Below are 24227 nucleotides of genomic sequence, written 5' to 3' on the forward strand. Positions count from 1 at the left end.
CAACATAATTCCTGAGATAAATAGATACATTAAAATAGATCAACCTTTGTGTATTCAGCATTATTGGCACTTAAAAAAATGCCTTGTCAAATTTATCATTGTAATTATAGATATGTTTGTGATAAATGCAAAACATGAAATATGGTGAACATTAACATCTTACGCTTGTAAAATCTCTAAACTCGTATTTTATACATTTCTATATTTTCAGAAATATAAAAATTATCGAGAAAATATTTTTTATAATAAACTATTAAAATAGAATTGTCACCTCGGTTGATATTCATATTATGAAACTATTACTTGGTTCCATAGATATTTCTATGTCGTGAAATAAACACTTCATATTACAATTAAGAAGCGCTTTTATACGACATTTTGATGGTATGTTATTATAATTCATCGACCTAGACTCGATATTAATAAAAATATTACCTAGGTTCGATGACGCATCATCTAAAAACAAAGAAATAAATTAAAACAACAAATGATGATAAATTTGTATATGTTCCTGCGGACGCACAATACAAATTGTCTCTGTGATAAAACGTCGCAGGTGGATGTTCATCTCCTGGTTTACAAAATTCATTTCTTTCTTTTAGTTCCGCCTGAAAAAAGGATAAATAAGAATTAGTGTTGTTTATTTTATGTTATATCTTTAATTAGTGACTTTCACTCTAATACATTGAATAATACATATAACTTTCTAATGATTTAAAAATTTAGAAATAAAGATATCTTGAAGTATAAAAATGTTTATTTCTAATATAGATTTACGTACTTAAACTTTAACTATAAGTAATTTTAATTATATTACGTATATTTAATTTATATCCACTTTTACTTTTATAGTAAAAAAATGTATCAATATAAGTCAATATTTGTTCTTATGAAGCTACTTGAAAACCACATCATTTACTATTATATAGACATTTTAAGATTAATTACAATTAAGGAAAGTAAAAATTTATCAAATAAATTAGTAAATGAAGGAGAAAAAGAAAAAAGGAAAAGTGACTTTGAAATTTGATATATTTGATAAAATATGTTTTCAATTATATTATTTTTTTATTCAATTATTCAATTTAAAATAGTGAGAATATTTCAGGGAGATATAAATTCCTCCTTTATACAATATTTATAAATTAATATAGTTGTTATATTATGAAGAAAGCAAAAAATGCTTATTTTTGTCCAATACAACACAAAAATAAATAGTTTTAAAATTAAATATTAAGTAACGGAAGCTAAATAGGAGAAGCATTCAATTTCTTCATATCCTTAAATATAGAATCTATTAGATACCGTTAACAAAATGATATTAATTAAATTTTTTGATATAATATTTATTCTCACCTGACAAATGTCTTTACAGGGAGGGCAAATTAGAGCACCTTTATGCAGCCAATTATTTTGTATTATTCTAATAGCAATTTCTTGACCAGCATGATAACACGTATATGTGTAATTTGCAACCTATGGAATAAAATGTATTATATTTCATACATCTTAAACAGAAGAATATGTATTATTTGTCTCATAACGAAAAATAATAAAATTATAATACTATGATCATATAACATAAAATACAAATAGGTATCTTGACACTTACCATAATATGTAATCTACCAGCTTCACATTTATATTGATAACATCCAGAACCCCAATGCTGCCATTGTCGAACTTGTTTACAAGTAGTTTCTTCCCACATTTGATTTGTATGATCAAAGCATCTTGAATGTGGGCCATATTTTTCCAAAGCAAAATTTTTATCTGAATCTGCACAAAAATTAATTTAATTAAACAAAACTAGTAAATACAGTTTTCCTGAATACTAGCTAATATTTTCAGTTTTATTGAAAATATTATAAATTATTAATAAGATGTAAAAAGTAAGAATATTAGTAATAATGATAAATACATATTGCTTGATATGTGAGTTACTTATATACCGAATTAATTATTCCCAAAAAACGAAGGGTAGAATTACCTAGACTTAGAATTACCCGACTAAATATAAAATTACCCATGATTTGTTAGTAAAATCCAAAATGAAATTTAAATCATGCACGTTTTGGATTTTATCCAGAGTAAAACTATAAAATTCTACCCAATGTTAGCTTGGGTAAAGATGGGTATATGTCTTCTCATTAAAGTAATAACGTATGAATTACGATAATGCTGCTAATTTTTATGTATAAATTAATAGAAAATTTGTATATCAACGGGATTTAGGTTTTATTCCTTCCCATTGTGACGACTATGGTACTGTCACTACACTCGTGTCAACGAATAAATCTGAAATATCGCAATTAGTTTCTGTTTCTTCTTTTCTGAATTTTCTGTAAATTTCCGTTTTCGTCCATATTCTATGTGAACGTGGTTGTCCGAATATACATTTGGCGACCAGACTTGTCCGAGAGTTAATTATTGTTTTTTGATTTCACTTTCTACCCCTAATGCTTCTTTCAAGGATTAGCCTGAGCTGGTTGAGCAGCTTCTAGCCAGATCTAGGCAGGTCTCTTCACTTTCTACTTTGGCCTTTATGGTCTTTTTACGCTGTTTCTGCTTTCCCTTGCAAGTCTGTTTTTTTTTTTTTTTTTTTTTTTGCAAGTTTACAATGCTTTTCTCTCTTTACTGTCTCTTTCCTTTCCCTTTCCTCTAGTCATAAACATTATATATTGGTGGCGATCGAAGGGCCATAAAGTTAGTATTAAATTGGTTGTCAACTAGTCTGGAAAATGTGCAGTCTTACATCGCGTTTACGAGCAAAAGCGTTTATCCTCGTTCAGTTTCGCGTCACCGCATATCCAGTGGCATTAGGCCGTCAGTAAGCATCCCGTGTAGAATCAAGATGATCAGAAATAAACTGTTATTGTTATTGATATTGTTACCAACATATGTATATGTATCTGCAATCTGTTAGCTCAAGCCTTACAAATGATGACCCTGATGCAATCCGGTTGTGTGGTGCTACGTTCTAAGACTATTTCGTGAATATTCAACGCGACATTGTGCCTATGGACTTCGTTGGAATTAGTGTGCCGTTTCGAAATCGGTTATTCGGTGTTATTCGTTATCATCAATCATGGCTAATCCTGCGGAGAACTCTGGAACGGAGGCTGACCTGGACATTGCAGGAACGCATACAGTGGACCGCGTTACGATACCAGTCCCTGAATTTTACTCGTCTGATCCTGAACTATGGTTCAGTATTGTTGAGTATAGTTTCGAAGCATCCGGCATAACTGAAGATTCAACAAAATTTGGCTTCGTGTTAGGTGTACTTCATCCACGATACGCCACGGAGGTGCGAGACATTATTATAAATCCACCGGCAGAAGGGGCTTATCAAAAGCTAAAGTTGGAACTGGTGCGACGTTATCAGCAGAAGAATCAGGATCTCCTCGAGCATGAAGAGATGGGTGATAGAAATCCATCGCAATTCTTAAGATATTTGCAGGGGTTGGCCGGCTCATCGAGGTCGGTTGCAGTTTTAAAGACCCTATGGATGAGACGTTTACCGGCAAACATGCAGATCATACTAGCCGCGCACAAGGACGTTGAACTGAAGAAACTAGCAGAGATTGCGGATGCGATATACGAGACGACAGATTTTCGGTCTCAGATAGAGACATCGATGCCGCGTATACCTGTGACGGCGAGTGCATCGGCGTCTAGTCAAGATATCGAAACGTGGCTGAACTTAAAAATGACCGAATTGACAATAACCCTTCAACGAGAGATAGCGACGATCAGACAGGATATACACGAGGGTAATCGGCGGTCGCGTTATGGCCAGAATTATCTTCATCGGTCACCTGCGGGTGCTAGTCCACATTGTCGACAGAGGTCCCAGTCTCGACAACGGCTGGAGAGGCGACAAAGGTCCCGGTCTCGACGACGGTTGGAGAAGCGACAAGGAAAATGTTTTTACCACTGGCGTTTTGGCACCAACGCCTACCATTGTGAGAAACCCTGTGCTTGGAAGGAACCCTGGGAAAACGAGTTGGAAGGTCATTGATGATGGCCAATAATTTCTGCCAAATATTACGCTGTCTCTTTGTGACAGATAGCACTTGGAAAATACTATTTTTAATGAACAATGGAGCTAATCTATGCGTCGCAAAAGTCGACACGCGGTCCTCACCGGAAGGATGAGTACGTTCTGTATGCGGCGAATGGATCGAAAGTTTCTACATACGGTACGATAATGTTGACGTTGAACCGAGGACTACGTTCAGAGTTTACCTGACGTTTTGTCATGGTTAGTGTCGAAGCGGATTATCAGAGTGGATTTAGATAGTCCACCATTTCGGACTCTTAGTGGACGTACGGAACCAACGTCTGGTAGACAATGTTACGTCGTTATCAGTATCTGTACAAGTAATTCGCGGAAGCGTATATTCGTTTTCGAGCGCTAAACGGTCACGGGCGATTCGACGTTCCGCAAACTGGTGCTAAGCTTTCCGGAAATTAACAGACCGGATAGAATTCTGCTTATTGTCAAGTATGACACTGTGTATTATATTCGGACAACGTGGAGCCAACGTGTCACGTGTAGACCGCGGCATTTAGCTCTTGTCCGCTTGAGGGGAAGAAGGAATTCGAGACTATGTACAATTGAAAATAGCGAGGCCTTTCCAGAGCTGTTGGTCGTCTCAAAGAAGGAACCCGAGAAATAGAGACCGTGTGGTGATTATTGCGAGTTAAACGCACGAACTCTGCCCAATAGGTACTCTGTGAAGCACACCGAGCATTTCGCTCAGACACTGTGTAGTAAGAAAGTTTTTTCATGGACTTTGTACGGTCGTATAATCAATAAATGGCATCTGAAGACGTGTGTAAAACGGCAAATACTACTCCTTTCGGACTATTTGAATGTCTCCTTACATCGTTTGGGTTGTGGAATATAGCATAAACGTTTCCAACGATTTATAGACGAGGTGCTTTGGGGTCTAGACTTTGTGTATGCGCACGTATATTGTCGATATTTTGGTAGCGTTAGAAAATAAAGTGGAACACGTGGAACATTTAACACTAGGTTTACTGTATACCTATTTCTAAGGACACCTGTCAAATTGACAGGTAAAGGAAACCACGTGCCTTTTCTTTTAATGATTAGTTTAATTTAAAAACAATTATATATTATATTAACCCTTTGCACTCGAGAGGTGAGCTTCAGTCGCCATTTTATAAAATTTGGAAGATCGATATTAATTAATATATCAAATTTAATGTAATGTAACAGTATACGAGGTATCGAAATCAAATAATTCAACAACCCTATTATTATACAATTCTTTATTTACTGCTCAAAAAAGTATCGTCAGTTTTTTAGTAGGGAATCTTTGAATTTCTACTCTTTTCTAGCCAAGAAATCGTCGAGTGCAACGGGTTAACAGTATTAATATAAGTGAACTAAATCTGTTACCATCGTATAATTGGAGTAATTCTTCCGTCAAATTGACGGGTTACGTAAATCTTGTGTTAAAAACGCTGCTCGAAAGGCTGAAGCAGTTACGTATAGTGATTAGACCTCGCGAAGTGTGGATAACCAGAGGTCAAATTTCTTGGATACTTCGTTTCGGAAAAGAGTACATGCCCATTGGATTATAAGGTCCGGACCATTATATACTTTGTCTGGACATATTGAACTTTTACAAAATATTTTATGTCCAAGCCGGTACAGGTGCAAACCCCGTTGAATGAACTGTTAGGAGACAACGTTGAGGGTCGAGTACCGATTAATTGAACTACGGAGGCCAACATGGTGTTTCTTGAGTCAAAGCGTTGGTGCAGGTCACTTTATTACTGCACCCACAGTTAGCGATTACCTGTGATGCTTTGAATTTCACGGTCGGTGCAGTGCTTCAACAACGTACGAGGCGTGGCTGGGAACCGTTAGCGTTCTTTTCAAAGGAACTGAACCCAACCAAGCGAGATTATAGAGCGTACGATAAGGAACTTTTAGCAATATACTTAGCTGTTACGAATTTTAAGTATATAGTCGAAGGACGAATTTTTACGGCTTTTGCGTATCATAAGCTTTTGGTTTCAGGCAAAACCTTGAAAAGTGTTCGCCGAGACAATTCAGGTACCTGGATTTTATCGATCAGTTTTCTACGGCTATCCGGCATGTATCTAGAGAAGACAACGTAGTGGCTAATGTACTATCCAGGGTCAACGAGTTCCAGTAGGTTCTTAATTCTGCGAATCTGATGAAGGTGCAGAAAACAGACGAGAGACTTGCATTTGAGCGGATAATAAAGGCAATACTTCGCAGTTGAAGAAAATTTTGTCGACAATGTCGGTGAAGCCGTTTATCATACAAGCGTTATGAATACCATACGCAAGTCTAGCAGTGAAATGCCGTTGTTTCCACATTTTGCGTCAACGGAGTTCCCGATGCAGTATCTCGAGTCTCAAGTCACTTGTTTAGATAGAATAGTTAAGTTTCTTGATCGGTTGCAGATCTAAAAATTACATATCTTCAGTTTCCTCTGTAATGTCCCTTTCAAGGATTCGCCTGGATCGATTGGACAGTTTCCAGCCAGGCCTAGGCAGGTCTCTTCACTTTCTATTTTATACCTTTTCTCCGTTGTTTCTGCTTTCCCTTGCAAGTCTGTCTTTCCTCTTGCGAATTTACAGTTCTTCTTTCTCTTCACTATCCTTTTCCATTTCTTTTCCTCATAGTTATAAGCGTTATATATTAGCGTTACATATAAACCAATTATATACAAAAGTCAGTGAATTGGTTGTTGACTAGTGTGAAGAGTATGGAGTATTATGCCGGTTCTGCGAGCAAAAGCGTTTGTTTTTGTTCAAGTCCGTGTCACCGTGTGTCCAGTACCGTGTCCAGTTGTCAGTAAGCATCTTGTGTAGAATCTGAGTGATTAGAGATCAATAAATTGTTATCGTTATTGTTATTATTACTAATGTGTATATGTATCTCCCATAATGTGTATGGTCCCTCCATCAGTCCAACTTTACACCACGTATCTTTACACCTACAAAATCTAGTCCAGACCTAATTTAACCTGTAATTAAACTGAACAATTTCATTCTACCTTTAACCTAAGATTAAGTTAGGTTTGGGTGAGATTTCTGGAAATGAAAGTCCAAACATCGAAATTGAATGAAAAAAAATTTTGTGTTAATACTTACACCATAAAAATAAGCATTGAGCGTATAGTTTCTACTTTCCCTTACCCTACTTCTCAATGCTTACCCTTAATTGTACTTACGTGTACTAATTACAACGTATTTTATCCGGGTAAATTTTGAAATATGCATTCTTTAAATTAAATTTTACCCACAAATCATCGGTAATTTTAAGTTTGTCCAAATAATTATAGATTTACCTGCTCTCTGGTCTTTACTCGTAACGTATATTTTATCAGCTATTTATGATGAAATGAATTTCACTGTATACATATTATCTTATATTTCTTGTCAAAATTAATAAATTAATAGGAAGAATATTTCAGAGCATATTTTTCTTCTACATATTTATCTTTTTCTTTTATCTGTAAGTTTATTCAACTCGTTAAACGTAATATTCGAGTAAAATACTCACTAGGATTGTTTTCTTCAAAAAGACAATGAGACCCCCTAACTACTATATTTCGAGTTCTCCATGTGAATTCCTGAGTATACGGACAATAATCCGCCAGAGATACTGAACCACCATAATATTGTTCTTCTCCGGATGGTACATGAGGTATAGAGTCGAAGTTCTAAAGAACAAAAGATCAATATAATATTATTTCTTACATAAAATATATAATGACATATTTCACAAAATAATATTACAAAAAGACATTTGAATTATTTAGAGTAACAAGAAAAAGAAAAAGAAAAGAATTAAATAAATGAAAGTAATGAAGAATTAAATAAATGAAAAGTGATTCTGGTATGTTTAATAGCTTAATTACAAAATTCTGGAATTAAATAAATATTCTAACTAAAATATATCAAAATATATCATAGTATGATCAAGGTGTACAAAATAATAAATGTAAAGTACATATGTTAAAGTACTTTCTAAACTATATGCAATGATTCGTTGACATAAAAGATATATGATTTTGTTGAAAAAAATGGTTTAAATTAAATTAAATATTATATTAATACTACCAATATTTAAAAGTATACAAATATTAAATTTAATTTATTAATTCGTATTTCGTCTGTAATATTTTTCAATGTCATTAATAATTTTGAAAGCAATTGCGCAGTTCGATTTAATTAAAATACGTTGTATATTTATAATCTTTTCTGTATAGAGTTTGTAAACCATCTAAAAATTGTTAGATTGTTGAGAAAATTTTCAGAATATACATAAATTAAAATTAAATAAAATATGTATATAAATTTCTATTATTAAAAATCGAAATTTACATTTTTAAAGGTTTTCTTTAAACCGTTTAATCAAAAATTAGAACAAGATTGAACAGAATATCTCTACCAGATAACAAATATTCGATGATTGATCCGTAGTTTCGAATTACTCTCTAGAGTACAGATATTTGAGAAGTAATGTAACATTACCGAGAAATAAATTCGGATTCTTGTCATTTTAGTTCTAAAGCACAATAAAATAAAATCTAAATATTCTAAATACCTGTTTTAAATATTTAACTTATTTGAAAATTATATTCTTTCCCTTGTTCGGATAATTTACAGGAGGATTGAAAGAAAAATAACTGCAGCATATTGTTCTCGCCGAGACAAAGGAAAGTAAGAATTAAAGTTCGTTTTGAAATTAAAAATAGACACGGGACTGTCCATTCTAAATTTTAATGAGTGACATAATAATTCTTTGCAATGGATTGAAATTTGTTATTTAGCTTGAAAACTTTTTGAATACAAATCACAGTGCTTTTTCTTGTCTCCTTTTTCATTATTAGAGCTCTTTTAACACGTTGATTACCATGGGGGTCATCGGTGACCCGCGCGCTCCGATTGATAGAAATATATATATATAATTTAAATAAATGTCAATACTTAGAAATTTGTATTATTACCATCGTTAATTCAATAGTAACCCCCCGCCGTAATTAATATGTGAAATATAGTTATAGATTGTAACTTATCTATTGCAGAGAGAAAATTCATCGTGGCTCCACTGGCAATCCCTGTAAAACTGACGTGGCATTCAACGTGTTAATATTAAAATGAGCCAATTTTTATATATTTATAACATTTTACAAATTTTTGTGTATTTAATTTTATAAAAAATAAATTTATCATGATAATATCTGAAATTCTACAAATATTTTTTAGAGTCTTCACCCGATTGGCAGTTAAAAGTGGAACATTTTCAAAGAAATAAAATTTTATTTCTATAGTTATTCTATAGTTATTTCTATAGTTGTACTAGTAGATCATTTCTATATTTGAAAATTACAATACTATAATATTCTTGTATCTTTAAAATAACTATTCACAAATTTAAAAGGAAGCAATTATATTTAACAATTGTAGTGATACAAATTTTCACACTTTTACAGTAAATATTTGCAAATTTACAGGGAAGTAATACGTAATTTATATCAAATACTTTCATTCACTAATAAGATACAATTTTGTTACGTTAAATATACTAAGAAATGACCAGGAATACTAAAACTTATATAATTAATGCAATAGAAATATGTGCAAAATTGTGGCATAAATTAGATAAATAAACAAAACTTAATAATCTAATGTTTATCTAGACTTTTATATACAGATTTAAAATTCTATGACATTGCCAGCAGACTAATATTTTACAGTTGGATTTTGATGCTTTCCGTAAAATAAATTTTACCTATTTCCATAGAGTGCTAATCTGAAATGTAGATTTTACTTTGTTTCTTTATATTTATACTTCTACTTTCCGTGTTAAGGATGGAAAAGTGCAAGGTCGTATAATTCCATTTGTATACGTTCAAGGATGGTATACGAACTAGCAGCCAACCACTTGCAATGTAAATTGCGTATTAGTAAAGGAATGGTTAACGAGCGCGCAGTTCTGCATTGATTTAAAAAGTTCCATTGCAGAGATGAGGGTGTTGGGGTGGAGATACACGAAGATAAAAACAACGTTCTGTCGGCGATAACGACGAATTAAAGAGACTAGTTGAAGTTGATTCATGAGCATCAGTTCAAGAATTTGCGCAGAAGCTTAATGTATGTAAAACAACAGTTCGTGCTCTTCTGGGTGAAATTGAAAAGTAAAAGAACTTTAAAAGCAACAAACAACAGAAACGATTTATCTTTGGGTAAGATTGTGGTACGAGATGAAAAGTAAGTCATTGATATTCAATCTTCGATGCTTTGCATAAAGCTTTTTCCTATGCAGAGATTGCTTTGAAAACAAATAACGCTGTGTGGTGGCATCATTTATCGTTGTTTGTTAGAACGGCAAAATTATAGAGTGCGTCGAATCGTTGAAAATTAAAATTGTTACGAAATTAAAAAACTACATAAACGATGACCCTCGTACAGTAGACCGATTATGGTCGCGAACTGTGGATTCAGTCTTCGTTCTAACTCAAATTTGAATTTCGTTATTTAGTATTTGGAAATATAGGAACTAAATAAAGATTTGTGTTATATTGTTTGTAAATTTCTGATTATTTTTTATTATTACAACTAACGCATAAAATACTACTGCGATGCAAATCTTGACTAATAATGACTACTTTTCGCTTCACGGCACAATCATAAACATTGCATAACCGAAATGGATCTGGAGTTAAACTATTTTTATAAATTAAATTATTTAGACTACAACGATGTTTTAGTCAATTGATTATTATTTTGTTAAAGATATTCAAAATTTGTTTTGGACGAAAGTCTTTCACAACCAAGCAACTTCTTTATCCTTGAAACACATAGCGGCTGTTGAGTATTAGAATTTTATTTTAATATACGTAAAAAATAAACTTATTCTCATTATTAAAAATTTGAGTTTTAATTATTTTTTCCTTTTTTCAACTGCTAGACTTTATGTTGATCCGAATTAATATTTTCATGTATGTATTGTATAAACATAGTTTTTTAATGTTTACTTTGTTCTGAGTTACAGTATTTTAATATTTATATCTGAATCTATAATTTATCATTGCATTTAGTTTATAGTTTAGAAATAAAGGATTATATTATTATTTGTACATAAAAACTAGAACGGCTAGAAGTATGAGTGCTTAAAATATGTGTAATTAATACATCAGTTACAGAAAAGGAGTTAGTGATTTCATATAAGCTATATTATGCATGAATATAATTTTATACCTGATATTTCTTGGGTAGTGATTGTGGATATTTAATTAGGTTGCACAATGCCACTGAACTTCGATCATCGGTACATTCGGTTTGTAACGGATCTCGCTTTACTTTATTACAGAAAGGATGAATAGATTTTCTTCTGCAAAGCGATAATAAACATATTATAAATACTTAATATTTAATTAAATTACTTAATAATAAAACTAATATTAAAATTTATGTACTTATAATATTATAATAATAGTATCTTTAAAAAATACACCATTTTATAAAATTATAAGTAATTTTATAAAATGCACTATACTAAATTTACTTACTTCTATTCTCTATATTTTAATATTTGAATAATGTGAAGGAATAATTTGTTTTTGATTATGTTATAAGATAACATGTAATAATTTAATGTAAACGTTATTAACATTTAATATGCATATATATGTAAATATAACATTGTAAGTATTTATATAATATTGAATATTGTATAATATTAGCGAATGAATTTATTTCATTAATCTTGTTAAAACGTAATGTATAATATATAATTATTTGTAACTAATTGTTATGAATATACATATGCATTGTCTATATATATTACGAATAGATATATGTATATATTGTATTAATAATAAGAATACATACGACAATCGACATGATTTCGAAGATATCCATTCTTTGCACGATTTCATTGCAAAGTCACAACCAAGATTTTTACCCCATCCCAATTCCTGAGCCATTGAGTAATTTGCACTATACCATCCAGTATCTTCCATGAGAGCGAGGGTTATCCTTGAATAAACTGGATTTTGAGTATGTGTCCCTGTCATTGCTTCGTTCTAAGATAACAATAATTATATATATAGCGAAAATTTTATGACACATGAAAATTGGGAGATTGTACAAAATTCTCATAGATTGTAAATTAAAAATTTCTAATTTTTTAATTACAGAAAATGCAAATAAACGAGGAGAATATTTTATTTATAATTCTATAAAATGCAAAGTATTTATAAATCGAGATACGAGGAAAAGCATTATTGGTGTCGCTCTATACCTCGATAGTGAAAAGAATGCAAAAACATTTCAAAAAAGCTATAAATTAATTACAAACTTATACGAATAAAATATTTATAGTCATAGAAAATAAATTATTTTTTCATATCTTTGACGTGAATATTTATAATTGTATTTAAATGCAAAAACATGCAATATAATATAAATCTAATAAATGGATTTTCTCAACTTTAAATAGAGCAATCTGAATTAACACTGATATTGTAACGTTAATATATTATTTTCTTATTCATTACACTTCCGTCTTGTGTTTGTCATGTCGTCCTCTCTAATTATCTAATATTTAAATTTTTTTTACTATACATTGAACTTTTTCACAAACAGCTTACTATGTTGTCATTGCAAAATTAATATATTAAAGTACTTTATTTACGATAAAAATAGTTCAAGCATCATATTAATAAATATTAGTGAAATAATTATTTGAATAATTGTATTTGAATGCTATAAAGAAATTATTTTATGCAAATAATTTTAATTATAGTGAACAATTAAAAAGTTTATAGAATGAATATTAATATAGAACGAATGAATTTTAAAATATTTATTCTACGTCTTTAGGTATTCATTGTCTGTTGTTACATTTTATATTTAATGCGATATACCTCAAACACGCGTTTTTCCCAATGTGTTAATGCTGTGCCATCACCCCCCTGATCCTCCAACTCCGCACCCTCGAGATCTGGACAATTGAAGTGAGCCTGAACTTCAGCGCGAACCCTTGGCGTGACTATCATTTGCATCGATCTTTCCACGTAGCTACCATGCACTTGCCAGTATGGTCTGATCACGGTCTTGATCGTATTTTCGCTCCACTGATGCGTTTGTAATCTAGGCAGAGGGAACGTCGAGTGTTAGTGGGTGGTAGGAAGAATCATTAAATGAAACCTAATTAAAATACATCTCATTAAAGTAGCAATAATAAATATCATGCAAGATGTTCCGCATAATTATTACCTTCAATTAAAATATAACAGAATATATTATAAAACATAATGTAATATGAAAAATATAAATAATATACCAAATATTTCATACGTAATTTAAATAGCCTAAAAAGGCACTTAAAGTTACAACAAAGTTAAAATTACGTTAAGAATGTATTTTATTTCAATTTTCCTTTATGATCCCGCGTATTTTTTTTTTTTTTGTTTTAATTATTTTGCATAAATTCCTTTGTGGAATATTTTTTTCAACATTGCAGTTAACATAATGTGAGTTCAAGATAACCTGTAGTTTCTAAAATTCGTAATAAAATTAAAATTTAGCGATAATGAAATACTGTTCGTAAAACACTGTTCATATCTAGAAAATCTGATGAATATTATATCAAATAAGTCTATCATAAATAACAAATTTGGCATTATAAGCATGTTTCAATTTTTTTTTTTATATACTCCATCTCTTTTAACAAGGATAACATTTTTATAAACAAAATGTGTATATTACAATTTTGATGTATAAAGGCATTATCTAGGGATAGTTGATTTTGTACTAACTAACCGATTAACTGAATAATTGAGATATTTGATTTGGAGAAAATAGAGCGACAAAATTTCTAGAACTCGATTAGTTGCAACTACATATAAACGATATAAACAAATTTGTAATATACAGAGTGTCGCGGATTTTTTCGACAAATTTTAAGAATTTAATTAAAAAATCAAAAGAAGAAAAAAATGTTATATAAAGTTTGCGAATAAACATTTTGTTATAAAGTTACAAACAAATGTTGGGTATATCGGAACAATTAGTAATGTTTCTTCAAGATTTTCCATAATAGCACACAGGATATCGATTTTCTTTATCCGCTTTGTGTATTTAGTTATGTTTCCTGCATAAGAAGAATTTCTGCAGGGAATTCAATTGCAACGGTTGAGAATTAGCAAAATACTCAGAAACGTTTTAGCATAATAAATTCGATTGTTCCACCATTAGGAAACTTGCATTCAAGCAGAAGAATATCGTTTTGAAATGAGAATTTAACCTTTTGTACTCGATTTTTTGGCTAGAGAAGAGTAGAAATTCAAAGAAGTCTACTAAAAAACTGACGATACTTTTTTGAGCAGTAAATAAAGAATTGTATAATAGTAGAATTATAGAATTATTTGACTTCAATACTTCGTACACTGTTACATTTGATATATTAATTAATATCGATCTACCAAATTTTATGAAATGGTGACTGAGGATCACCTCTCGAGTGCAAAGGTTAAACAAGTATTTAATTTATCTTTTCTTAGACTACCAATTTTCATGGGATTGCTTGTTAACAGTTGATATGAAACATATAACTACGTAAAACAGAAAAACACGATTTACTTTCCGCGTTCCGTGCGCTGTACTGGAAAATGCGTTGTTACGTATTCCGTGCATATAATATTTGTTTATAACTCTATAACAAAGCAATTATCCATAAACTCCATGTAACATTTCTCTCTCCTTTTGGTCTTTGAATTACGTTGCTGCAGTTTGATGGAAATAATCCGGGACACCTCGTATAAAAATAATTAATAATAATTCCATATAAATTTCATTTATTACGTACGAATAATTTTAACCGTTGAAATAGTACAACGCATTAAAAAAGTAATTAATCGATTACCGAATGCTAATAATCGATTATCGAACAATGCTAAACCTGGTGAAATAACCAGTTCACTAATTTCGAATATATTCGGTCCGACATCTTCGCACGTACAAAAATCATCGTAATACAGTGTAAGTTACGAAAGAACGTTCTTGACGGTACATCTTGGTATTGTCCATTGTAGATATAAAATGTACGAAGATCCACAGACAGTCTCACAAGTCAGATACGAGAGAATGAGAAAATGCAAGCTTAGTCTGGTCAGATGGATCATGGATACCGAAGGGTGAAAACCGGAAGATGACGAGGAAAGCATGAGACCGCTGCTAAGGTACAAGTCAGTGTAAGAGAAACGTCAAGAGAGAAAAAGAAATGGTGGAAGGCGAGTAACGTGTTCGCCTGCCAACGCCGGAACCTGGTTCGTTACGGTTCGTCGATTCGGATAGAACCAGGAATACCAGGAATACGAGGAATACGAGGAATTTTCCAATTTTAAAGGCAGATACACAGAGCCGGTGTCAGAGTTTGAGAATACGCGAGCAAGAAGACTTCTTGGCAAAAAAGAAACGAGAAAGACAAAGGGACATCATTGCCGGATGATGGATCGTCGAACAAAGCGACCTATTGCTTCCTACACACTAGTCAGACTCGGATGAAACGGTTTTTCTCGCGCAGGGTATACAGGACGCCCCATGCAATTTGGACGAGTTACATCTCGAGTTCGCTTTGAGATAGAAAAATAAATGTGGAGGAAAAAGATGAATGAATAGCTGGTTCAAACGCCATAGCGAGGTCATAAATTATTCTATCTTGCGACACCCGTGATCGACGCTGAAATAACACCGTCACTCAAGACTGTCTTAATGGTGACTGTAGGTATTTAATGTCAAGTGGAAAAAATTGTTGATAAAATTTCAGGTACAACTTAGATTATTAATTAATATTTCTAAATTAATCTATCATCGCTTGTTTAATATTTCAAACATTTGAAAGAATTTTAATTTTGCGTAAATAATGGAAGTATTAAACAGCATCATACGGTATGAACATTGAGATTATCGAATTGCAATGTGCACTTGAATATACTACCCGTAGGTAATCATAATTAAAATGGTCTAATGAAAATAAATAACTATAGAAAATTAGGATTCTGTCAGAATAAAAATTAATATTAATTTTGATAAAATTAAATGTTTGTAGTAACTGTAAAAGTAAAATATCTAGAACAAATCATTTTGACTCATTTTATAATTCTAGCATCAATTGGTATTATTTACTTTTTTAACATGTCTTAACCCTACACTACAATAACGAGTCTACTTCGTCACGAATTCTTGGTGCCAAATTTTACGATTACCTGCTACATTTATCGCGGAGCCATAATTATATTTAACACATTCTACCATGTACGAAACTCCAAAATATTCTAAAATTTTCATCTAATTTTATCATAAATGGACTAGATGTGTAATGGTTAACTAAAATTAAATACTTTTCCAATGCACAATTTTCCATAATTAAATCGTAATGCAAAAAGTTAAGTTCCGAAAGCCAGAATATTTGTACCGATTGTATTATACTGGAACATCGAATATATATACTTACCCTCGAATAATTTTACGACCTCGTTATCCTTGCTTGAAATTAACTTTAATAATGTACAAGATTTATTCTCGTATGATTTTCATAGTATAAGTATAACGATAGTTATAAATGATTATATAGTTTCATTTAACTATATTGACTATATAATTGACAATATAGTTCATTTGAACGATATAGCTCGACCATAAGTTATTGTATCTAGTGACGTCCTCATTGATACAGAAATGGCATCGTAGATGTCTCTGACTCCCCCGACCAACTTTATAATTTGTATCTGTAGGTATTTACACCAAACAGAAAAAAAAAGACGATGACTCTTTAAGCGGTGATATAATGTCAAATTGACTACGTACAACTATTAGCGATGTAAAATAAAAATTATATTTATAAACGATATAATTATTTAAAAAAAGGAAAAAGGTGTAATGGAACTAGTAACGAGCCATGCAAGAAAGACATGTATTATAATTCGAAAATTCCTCTAGGAATTAGAATGTTCATAAAAAGAGTTTTCAAAACCATACAAGACTCAGAAGAACTACGCACCAAAAAGAAAGAAAAGAATGTCATATGTATGAAAAAATACGGAATTCCTACATGTTTAGATTACCCGATAAAAATCTGCATAAACTAGTATTTACTAGGCCTAACTAGTACCAAATATATTAATATATTTATATCAAAATTAAAGAAACTAATTTCACTTCATTTACAAACAAAGAGTATATTTTTTATTAAAATATTTATCATCAATAAATCCCGTAATAAATACTGAATAACAAATATATTACAATTGTACAAACAACAATAGACTTCTATCTAATAATACTACAAATTGACATTACGCCGATATTGATGATGGCAGAAAGGTACATCAACAGTTGAAAGTTAACTTGTTAGTTCATTAATGAGTATTAGCCATAAATTTACTAACTTTTGCTTAATATTATAAACATTCAAAAGAATTCAAATCTTTTCATAAATAAAGAACCCATTTTAAATCAACATCCTGTAACATTGATTAATGTTTTAGTTATTTACAGTAGTGCTCACTTTAGTATCCACAGTCGAGATGAAATTTGGACGTTTATGAGAGAAGGTGACATTCTCGAATTCAGTTGAAGGAAGTAGGAGGGACGAATGTGAATACCCGTAAACAATCGAAAAAGATCGACATCAAGTTTTATATAACAATTTAACTCACGAGTTGGCACGTTTGAAGTTCATTTTGACAATAAGGTTCTACTTTCAAGAATTGGTAGGGATAGTAACGGACACCAAAGAGGCTAATACTTCGCACGCTGAAGTAGGTACTAAGTAATGTATCTCCTACAAATATTTTCAGTTGCTATTTCAGAATTCGGAACATTTGTATTGTAGGATGGCGAAACTGGTCTTGAGACACCGAAAATTATCGAAAGAACAAGAACACGATAACACAAACTCAAAACTCGTAAACTGATTTAACTTGGGAAAAGAACGCCAAGATAACGAAATGAAAACACACAAGGACGCACTCTTTTAAAACTCTTTTTCCAACACCAAGAGACTCACACTTGTGCTGGTCACAACCGATTTCTAAGGACTCTGTTTTGGTTGTCAAGGACCACGCTTTTATGCTTTCCTTAACCTACGCTTCACCTCCCCATAGAGGAGTCATGCAACTTAATTTTGTTATACAGAATAACTTTTCGATTTGCTTCTAGAAGATATCGATCGATTTACAATTTGTTTTTCTTGGCAATAGCCGATTTGCGATTTCTTTTTGTATCCTACAGTATTTTTGCATTTAACATTTTATCACTATTATTTCGTGTGCATCAACTATATCTAAAAAATGTAAATGCATTTTGTTTTAACGATAAAGCATATGTGTATTTTGTTTTATTACGCAGGTCGATTTTTTAGAATATTCTGCATGAAAATATGCAAAAAAATGTTAAAATATCAATATATTGAATTTCTACTGAGTACATAAATATCATTAAAATATTCGAATCGCGTTAATTTGATTAATTTATAATTTCAAAGAAAAATAAAAAGAAGATAATATCCACGACTAATTAAATCTTACATAACGATAATTAAAGCAACAAATGTTTTAGATAAAGTAAAATAACATTAAATAGCAAGAAAGGAATATATATGCTTACTTTTCGTTTAATAGTGGTTTTCCCGTGTCATGTCCTCTTGGAGTTCTCGGCTCACCATTTTCATCCCGATAGAAGGCATATAGACTTACAGAAAATCCTAAGGCATGTAGTATCTCGTGCTTCACGGTACTTAGTAACGTCTCTAGCTCTTGCGGTTTCGTGCTAATACTTTTCGGACATAAATTGGCATGTCCAGCTATCGGCCTAGAAAATATTGCATTACATTTCAGTTAGATCGAATGTATCGAAAAAAACAATTAAGCAGAATATAAAAATATAAAGCATACATTTATTCATATTAATATCATTTTATGTAACTACTGTTGTTTACTCTTTATATATATAATAGAGGTTATTCGACATTTCATTAAAATGTTATAATAAAAATATAAAATTATTTGATCTCACTTCACTTGGCTTTTGTCTGTAGAGAACATTAAAAAAAAAGTATATCACACAGCATTAATATGTACTATGAATTGATATACAAAATTAATGAATTTAATTTTCAGTTACTGTCAATCTTGTACTGTTAAAGGTGATAGTTATTTTGAAACTCGGTATTAGCGTGTTCTAGGAATTTAATTTTTAACACAATTCAGAGTTATTTTGAATAAAATTAGTATCAACAGTAATGATTAATATTAAATGATTAATAGTAATAATTAGTATTATATGTAAATATTTCGATAATTGACTGTCTCTTCATACTCTGTACTTTATTATAACTTTTTAATAAAACTTTAAATGGTAATTTAAAAAAAAATTTCTATAATTTAAAAAAATGTTTCATAATAATTGATCTCGAGATATCTTGCGCATCGTTTTCAGAAATATAATTTCCAGAAAAACGCGTTCAAATTTTCGGAACGTAATTTTTACTTAATTTTTTACTAATCAATCATTTCTACTTCATATATATGACCATCTACTTTGACTTTAGTCTATTGTACGACTGATAGACAGGATCTATGGGCAATTTAACTCTTTTTAGAGTTTTTAAATTATCGTCTATTAGGTGTTTCAATAATTTTTTCTCAAGTGTGGCACATAGTGCAGAAGCTATTTCTCTCATGATTAAATTCATAGTGCTCATATTTCATAAGACACTGAAAAAGCCTTTATTGAAAATATTAGTAGCAATATAGACAGCAATTTTTTCCTTTGCAATGACACTAAATAAACTGTAGTTTGGAGTTAAACGCTATATTGCATTATCAAAATTTCGTTTTAATTTTGAGTCAATCGGCCGAAAGCGGACCAAAAATAAACATATAATGTCGACTCCTCGACTTTTCTGATATCAAGATCTATAGAACCAGTTCCATACTGATAAACTGTCACGTTGCCATTATACGTGTGCTGATGCGTTACGGCACGCAAGATTGCGAATCGGTTTTGACTTCCTTACATCTAAAACCAATTTATTTTAGAGGCTGGGACCTTTCGTATATTGCTTTTAAGAGTTTAGACTACTATTTAAGAAAAAAAAAATCAATTTTTTCAAAATTTCAAACGGCCTTGCCTCCTTAAAGGAACAACTTCTCATCAAAAAATAAATTCAAAATGATGGTTGAAATTTGGTCTTTGAAAAAATGAACGAATTATTTAAATATGTTATACCTGTGCAAATATAAGTCGATTTTTATGTTTTATATTTCCAATAACTTTATAAATTTATGCTTCAATATAATTCCATGTTCTGTTAAACAATTTTGAAAATCAAGATATTGTATTATTACAATTAATTTAACGCGAATATGTTTGATTTAAAATATTTTTAACATTTTTAATTAATAAAGATAATTTTCTCCATGTTAATATGTTAAAATTAAAATTAATAAAAATTATTATATCAGGATCAACAGCTTACAAATAACTTTCTTAAATGAAATATGTCTGATTATTTGTTAGAAAATGAGAATTTAGTAACAATGATATACAACAAGTTTTGCTATATTCTAATTTATAAATTTTGAAAATGTTTTTCAATCAAAATTTTTAATAAAATTATGCGATATTTTCTTCATGAAAATCACACCTTTCCTGGTTATATTACAAGATCTTATTCATTATTATAAAAGATTTAATATGAATTTTACTAATTAGAAAGTTAACAATTGTACATTGTAGTTAAATAAGAAATATCACGTATCCTAAAATTTTTTAATCATAAGCTATTTTTCACAGAGAAAGCATTTAAAAAGAAATCAAATTACATCGCGATTTCTGCAAAAATGAAATTTAATTTCTTGTAGTGCATCACATTATTCTATTACTATTCATAAACGATGAGGTATATACATATGTAATAAACACCATATCTTATTTCGTAGTTCTACTATAATTTACTGTATTGTACAGAGAATAAGCAGACAATTAATTTACCTGTCTAATGCTTCTTCTTGTTGGCAATGCACTGCATAAGCTACGGCTTTACCACATCCTTCAGTTTGCATTGCGGATACATACAAGACAAAATCGGCGCCATCTATTCCTGGGCCTGCCTTGCTGCCTTCAGCTATACCGCAATTATATCCTGTTGCATTGCACGTTCTACAAACCTGAACATCAAATGAGTTCATTATAGTCTACGTTTCCGTTTTATATATACGATACATAACGTATAATATAGCTTAAAAAAATAAACTAAATATTATTCTATCAGAATTGCATATGAACTTTATACCGTGTAAGCAAAAATAAATATATATAAATAAGTATAAAAATAATACACCTTTTAACGCTAGAACTACCAAAGGGTAGAACTCGTTTCAGATATTTTATTTGTACAATTTCTGAGAACATATAAACTGCTTTTGACAAAATTTATGCTTACTTTTATTCACATCGAAAGGTAATTGTTTACAGTTATTCATCTTCCGCACTACAATTATCTTTAATTGTATACACAAACGGAATAATGGAATAATATATTTAGCTACTCATTACAACTCGGTAGTTCTAATATTAATATATAAGTAAATATATATTTAAATCCTCCAAATTTCAGACGTAGTATAGGTAAGAAACAGTGTTTAAATTCAATTCAAATTTTGAGACGATAAAAATGGAATATATTTTGTTAAAACAATTCTATTAAGTCAATTAGAGCCAAAGTTTATTTAGTAGCATGAGTTATAATTGTAATATCATAAAAATGCAAAGAAAAATTTCCAATAATTGATTCCCATACAAGAAAACCACTGAAGAAGAATAAGTTGTACAAAAAAACGGTTTTATACCCATATTTGAAGAGTAAGTAAAAATAAATTACTTTCTTCACAAGAATAAAGAAATGAGCAGTTTAGATTATGAAGATGACTCTATGGTTTCATGATTTTGAGTATGAACGGTAACTATTTCTATTTCGATTATTGCACTGATTTTTGTATCAATTAAAGTTATTTAAATTGTTAAAGTTGTTCGTACCGCTATATTGTTACTGTTAAATTATCGACGCAGTGTATAAATCATGTTGATAACTATCATTTTCTTAATTTCTTAACCAAGAAAAATATACCGATCCATCTATAAAACATATTTCTTTTATATTATTTTTTGAAAATGCAATCACAAATATATTGAGAAACAGCCAGTGATTATATCATAAATTTAATTTTACAGCGTATGATGTAAAGTATATACTTCTATTCATATTAAAATAGTCCAATTAAGTTTGTATTTAAACTAATTTTATTTTCGGAAGATCGAACCTATTCATTACGATTCTATTCAGTAAAGACGTCTATCGTCTTCTTGACGATAGGCAAACTTAAATCGTATAGAAAGTCTATGAAATTTATTGGATCGTAACATTCATAAAAGTTTCATAAAAACAAAGGGTAGAGATACGATTAACAATGAAATGGAAATTCATTTCACAAAATTCCTTTCCAGCATGCCAAAATACTTTGCACGACTACTGCATAGAAACGAAGGTCTAGCAATGTATCGATGCGCATAATTTTGTTGACATTGTATCATTATTTCTAGACTTGTCAATGGGTGATATCTCCTTGTAAAACCAATTATCATAACCAATTATCACAACCAGTTATTATATTTATCATGATCCGCTAAATGATTAATATTGCTAACGGTAAATACTATTTTTATAATACACCCAATTCTGTTTTTACACGATTTTGATTTAACACGAATTAGGAAAAAAATTTAATTCTCTTTTTACACGACTTATTTTGATTTAACACGATCGACCCAAATTTCTGGCCTAGCCAAAACACAAACGCAACGATTAATTACCGAATTCGTTCTTAAATCCACTGAAACATCGGCACCACAGGAGGCTAATCCTAATTTTGTTCAAGAGATTACAAAGAATTTCACCAATGGAGCACGAAGACGATAACCAAGACATTCCTAGCGATAGCAGTAATATTGCAGTCTTACGCAAACGTATGCGTTTATTGTCAGAAAGTGACAACGAATAAAATCTTTTTACGTGTAACTCATATCTTGCCTAATTTTTGTGTTCATGAATTAGTGACATGTTTCTTTCCTTTTCAAATGATAATTTACTTTGTACGATACATGTGCAATCTTTATGAAATAAAATGTTTAAGATCCTAACATGAAAACTCATAGTTTATTGTATTATTTTTGCTGATTTCTTGGGACTGGAACCAATCTTCTATTTTTCCATAAATGCAATATATTTTTTTACACGAATTTTTTTTACACGTATTATTTGTTTTTATCGTGTAAAAACAGAATTAGGTGTATATAACAAAAAAACACAGTAGACTACCGCTAACTTGTTTTTATCGTGTAAAAACAGAATTAGGTGTATATAACAAAAAAACACAGTAGACTACCGCTGACAATCTATATCACCCGATGTGACTATTTCGATTATTTTCATTATCACTTCATCAATTAAAATTGCGTTTTGTTACAGGTGATATAATTTTGGTGGACCTTCGAGATCTTGACAATTAATCTCTACTACGTACTTTTTTCAGTAAGTTTATAAAGTCACCTTTAATTTTCTTGTGTATAACCTTATAATTTCTTTGCCTATCAGATAACATGTATCGAGATGAATTCAATGAGCTCGAAAAGAAATATCTTTTTAATTTAATGGAAAAATATGGCAGTACAAATTTTCAGACGAAAATTAATTTTGTACAATTAATTAATAATGGATGACATGGGATATCTTTGTAATGTTACATTTTCCTAATTTCTTTCTTGTTATTAGATAGCCGTTAAGCCGCGACTATACGGGCGTTTCATACGCTGTGTGTCACACGTCGCGTTTTCTCTGATAAAATAGAAATTATCAATTCAAATAGAATTGACCACACAAGCGTGGAACGCGTTCTGATACACTCACGAAATGCCGCTTGTTTTATATTGCACGCAACTGGCTAAACACGCTGGCAATGCGATATATTGTTTAGTATGAATTTGAATACACGGTAATGACCCACCAACGACAGTTTCGTTTTCTTTCCCTTTTTAACACTAAGCATAGAACAGCGAGGCATCCAAGCTGTATCGTATCC

At 30.8% G+C, this 24227-nt stretch overlaps 1 protein-coding gene across 1 annotated transcript in view; it reads right to left on the reverse strand.

Annotated features, from left to right (window-relative positions):
* Positions 1–452: 452 nt before the first annotated feature.
* LOC108550466 (leishmanolysin-like peptidase, invadolysin) overlaps positions 453–24227 on the reverse strand; it is a 180569-nt gene continuing 156794 nt past the window's right edge. The window contains exons 4-12 of the mRNA XM_017904206.1: positions 21085–21260; positions 18697–18900; positions 12954–13179; positions 11917–12110; positions 11284–11416; positions 7580–7739; positions 1613–1779; positions 1357–1476; positions 453–608 (exon numbers count right to left, since the gene is read on the reverse strand). Coding sequence (XP_017759695.1) covers positions 453–608; positions 1357–1476; positions 1613–1779; positions 7580–7739; positions 11284–11416; positions 11917–12110; positions 12954–13179; positions 18697–18900; positions 21085–21260 — 1536 coding nt within the window. The remainder of the gene's footprint in view (positions 609–1356; positions 1477–1612; positions 1780–7579; positions 7740–11283; positions 11417–11916; positions 12111–12953; positions 13180–18696; positions 18901–21084; positions 21261–24227) is intronic.

Source organism: Eufriesea mexicana, unplaced genomic scaffold (genome assembly GCF_001483705.2).
Source record: "Eufriesea mexicana isolate 0111107269 unplaced genomic scaffold, ASM148370v2 scaffold2827, whole genome shotgun sequence".
NCBI classification, from domain to species: Eukaryota; Metazoa; Arthropoda; class Insecta; order Hymenoptera; family Apidae; genus Eufriesea; species Eufriesea mexicana.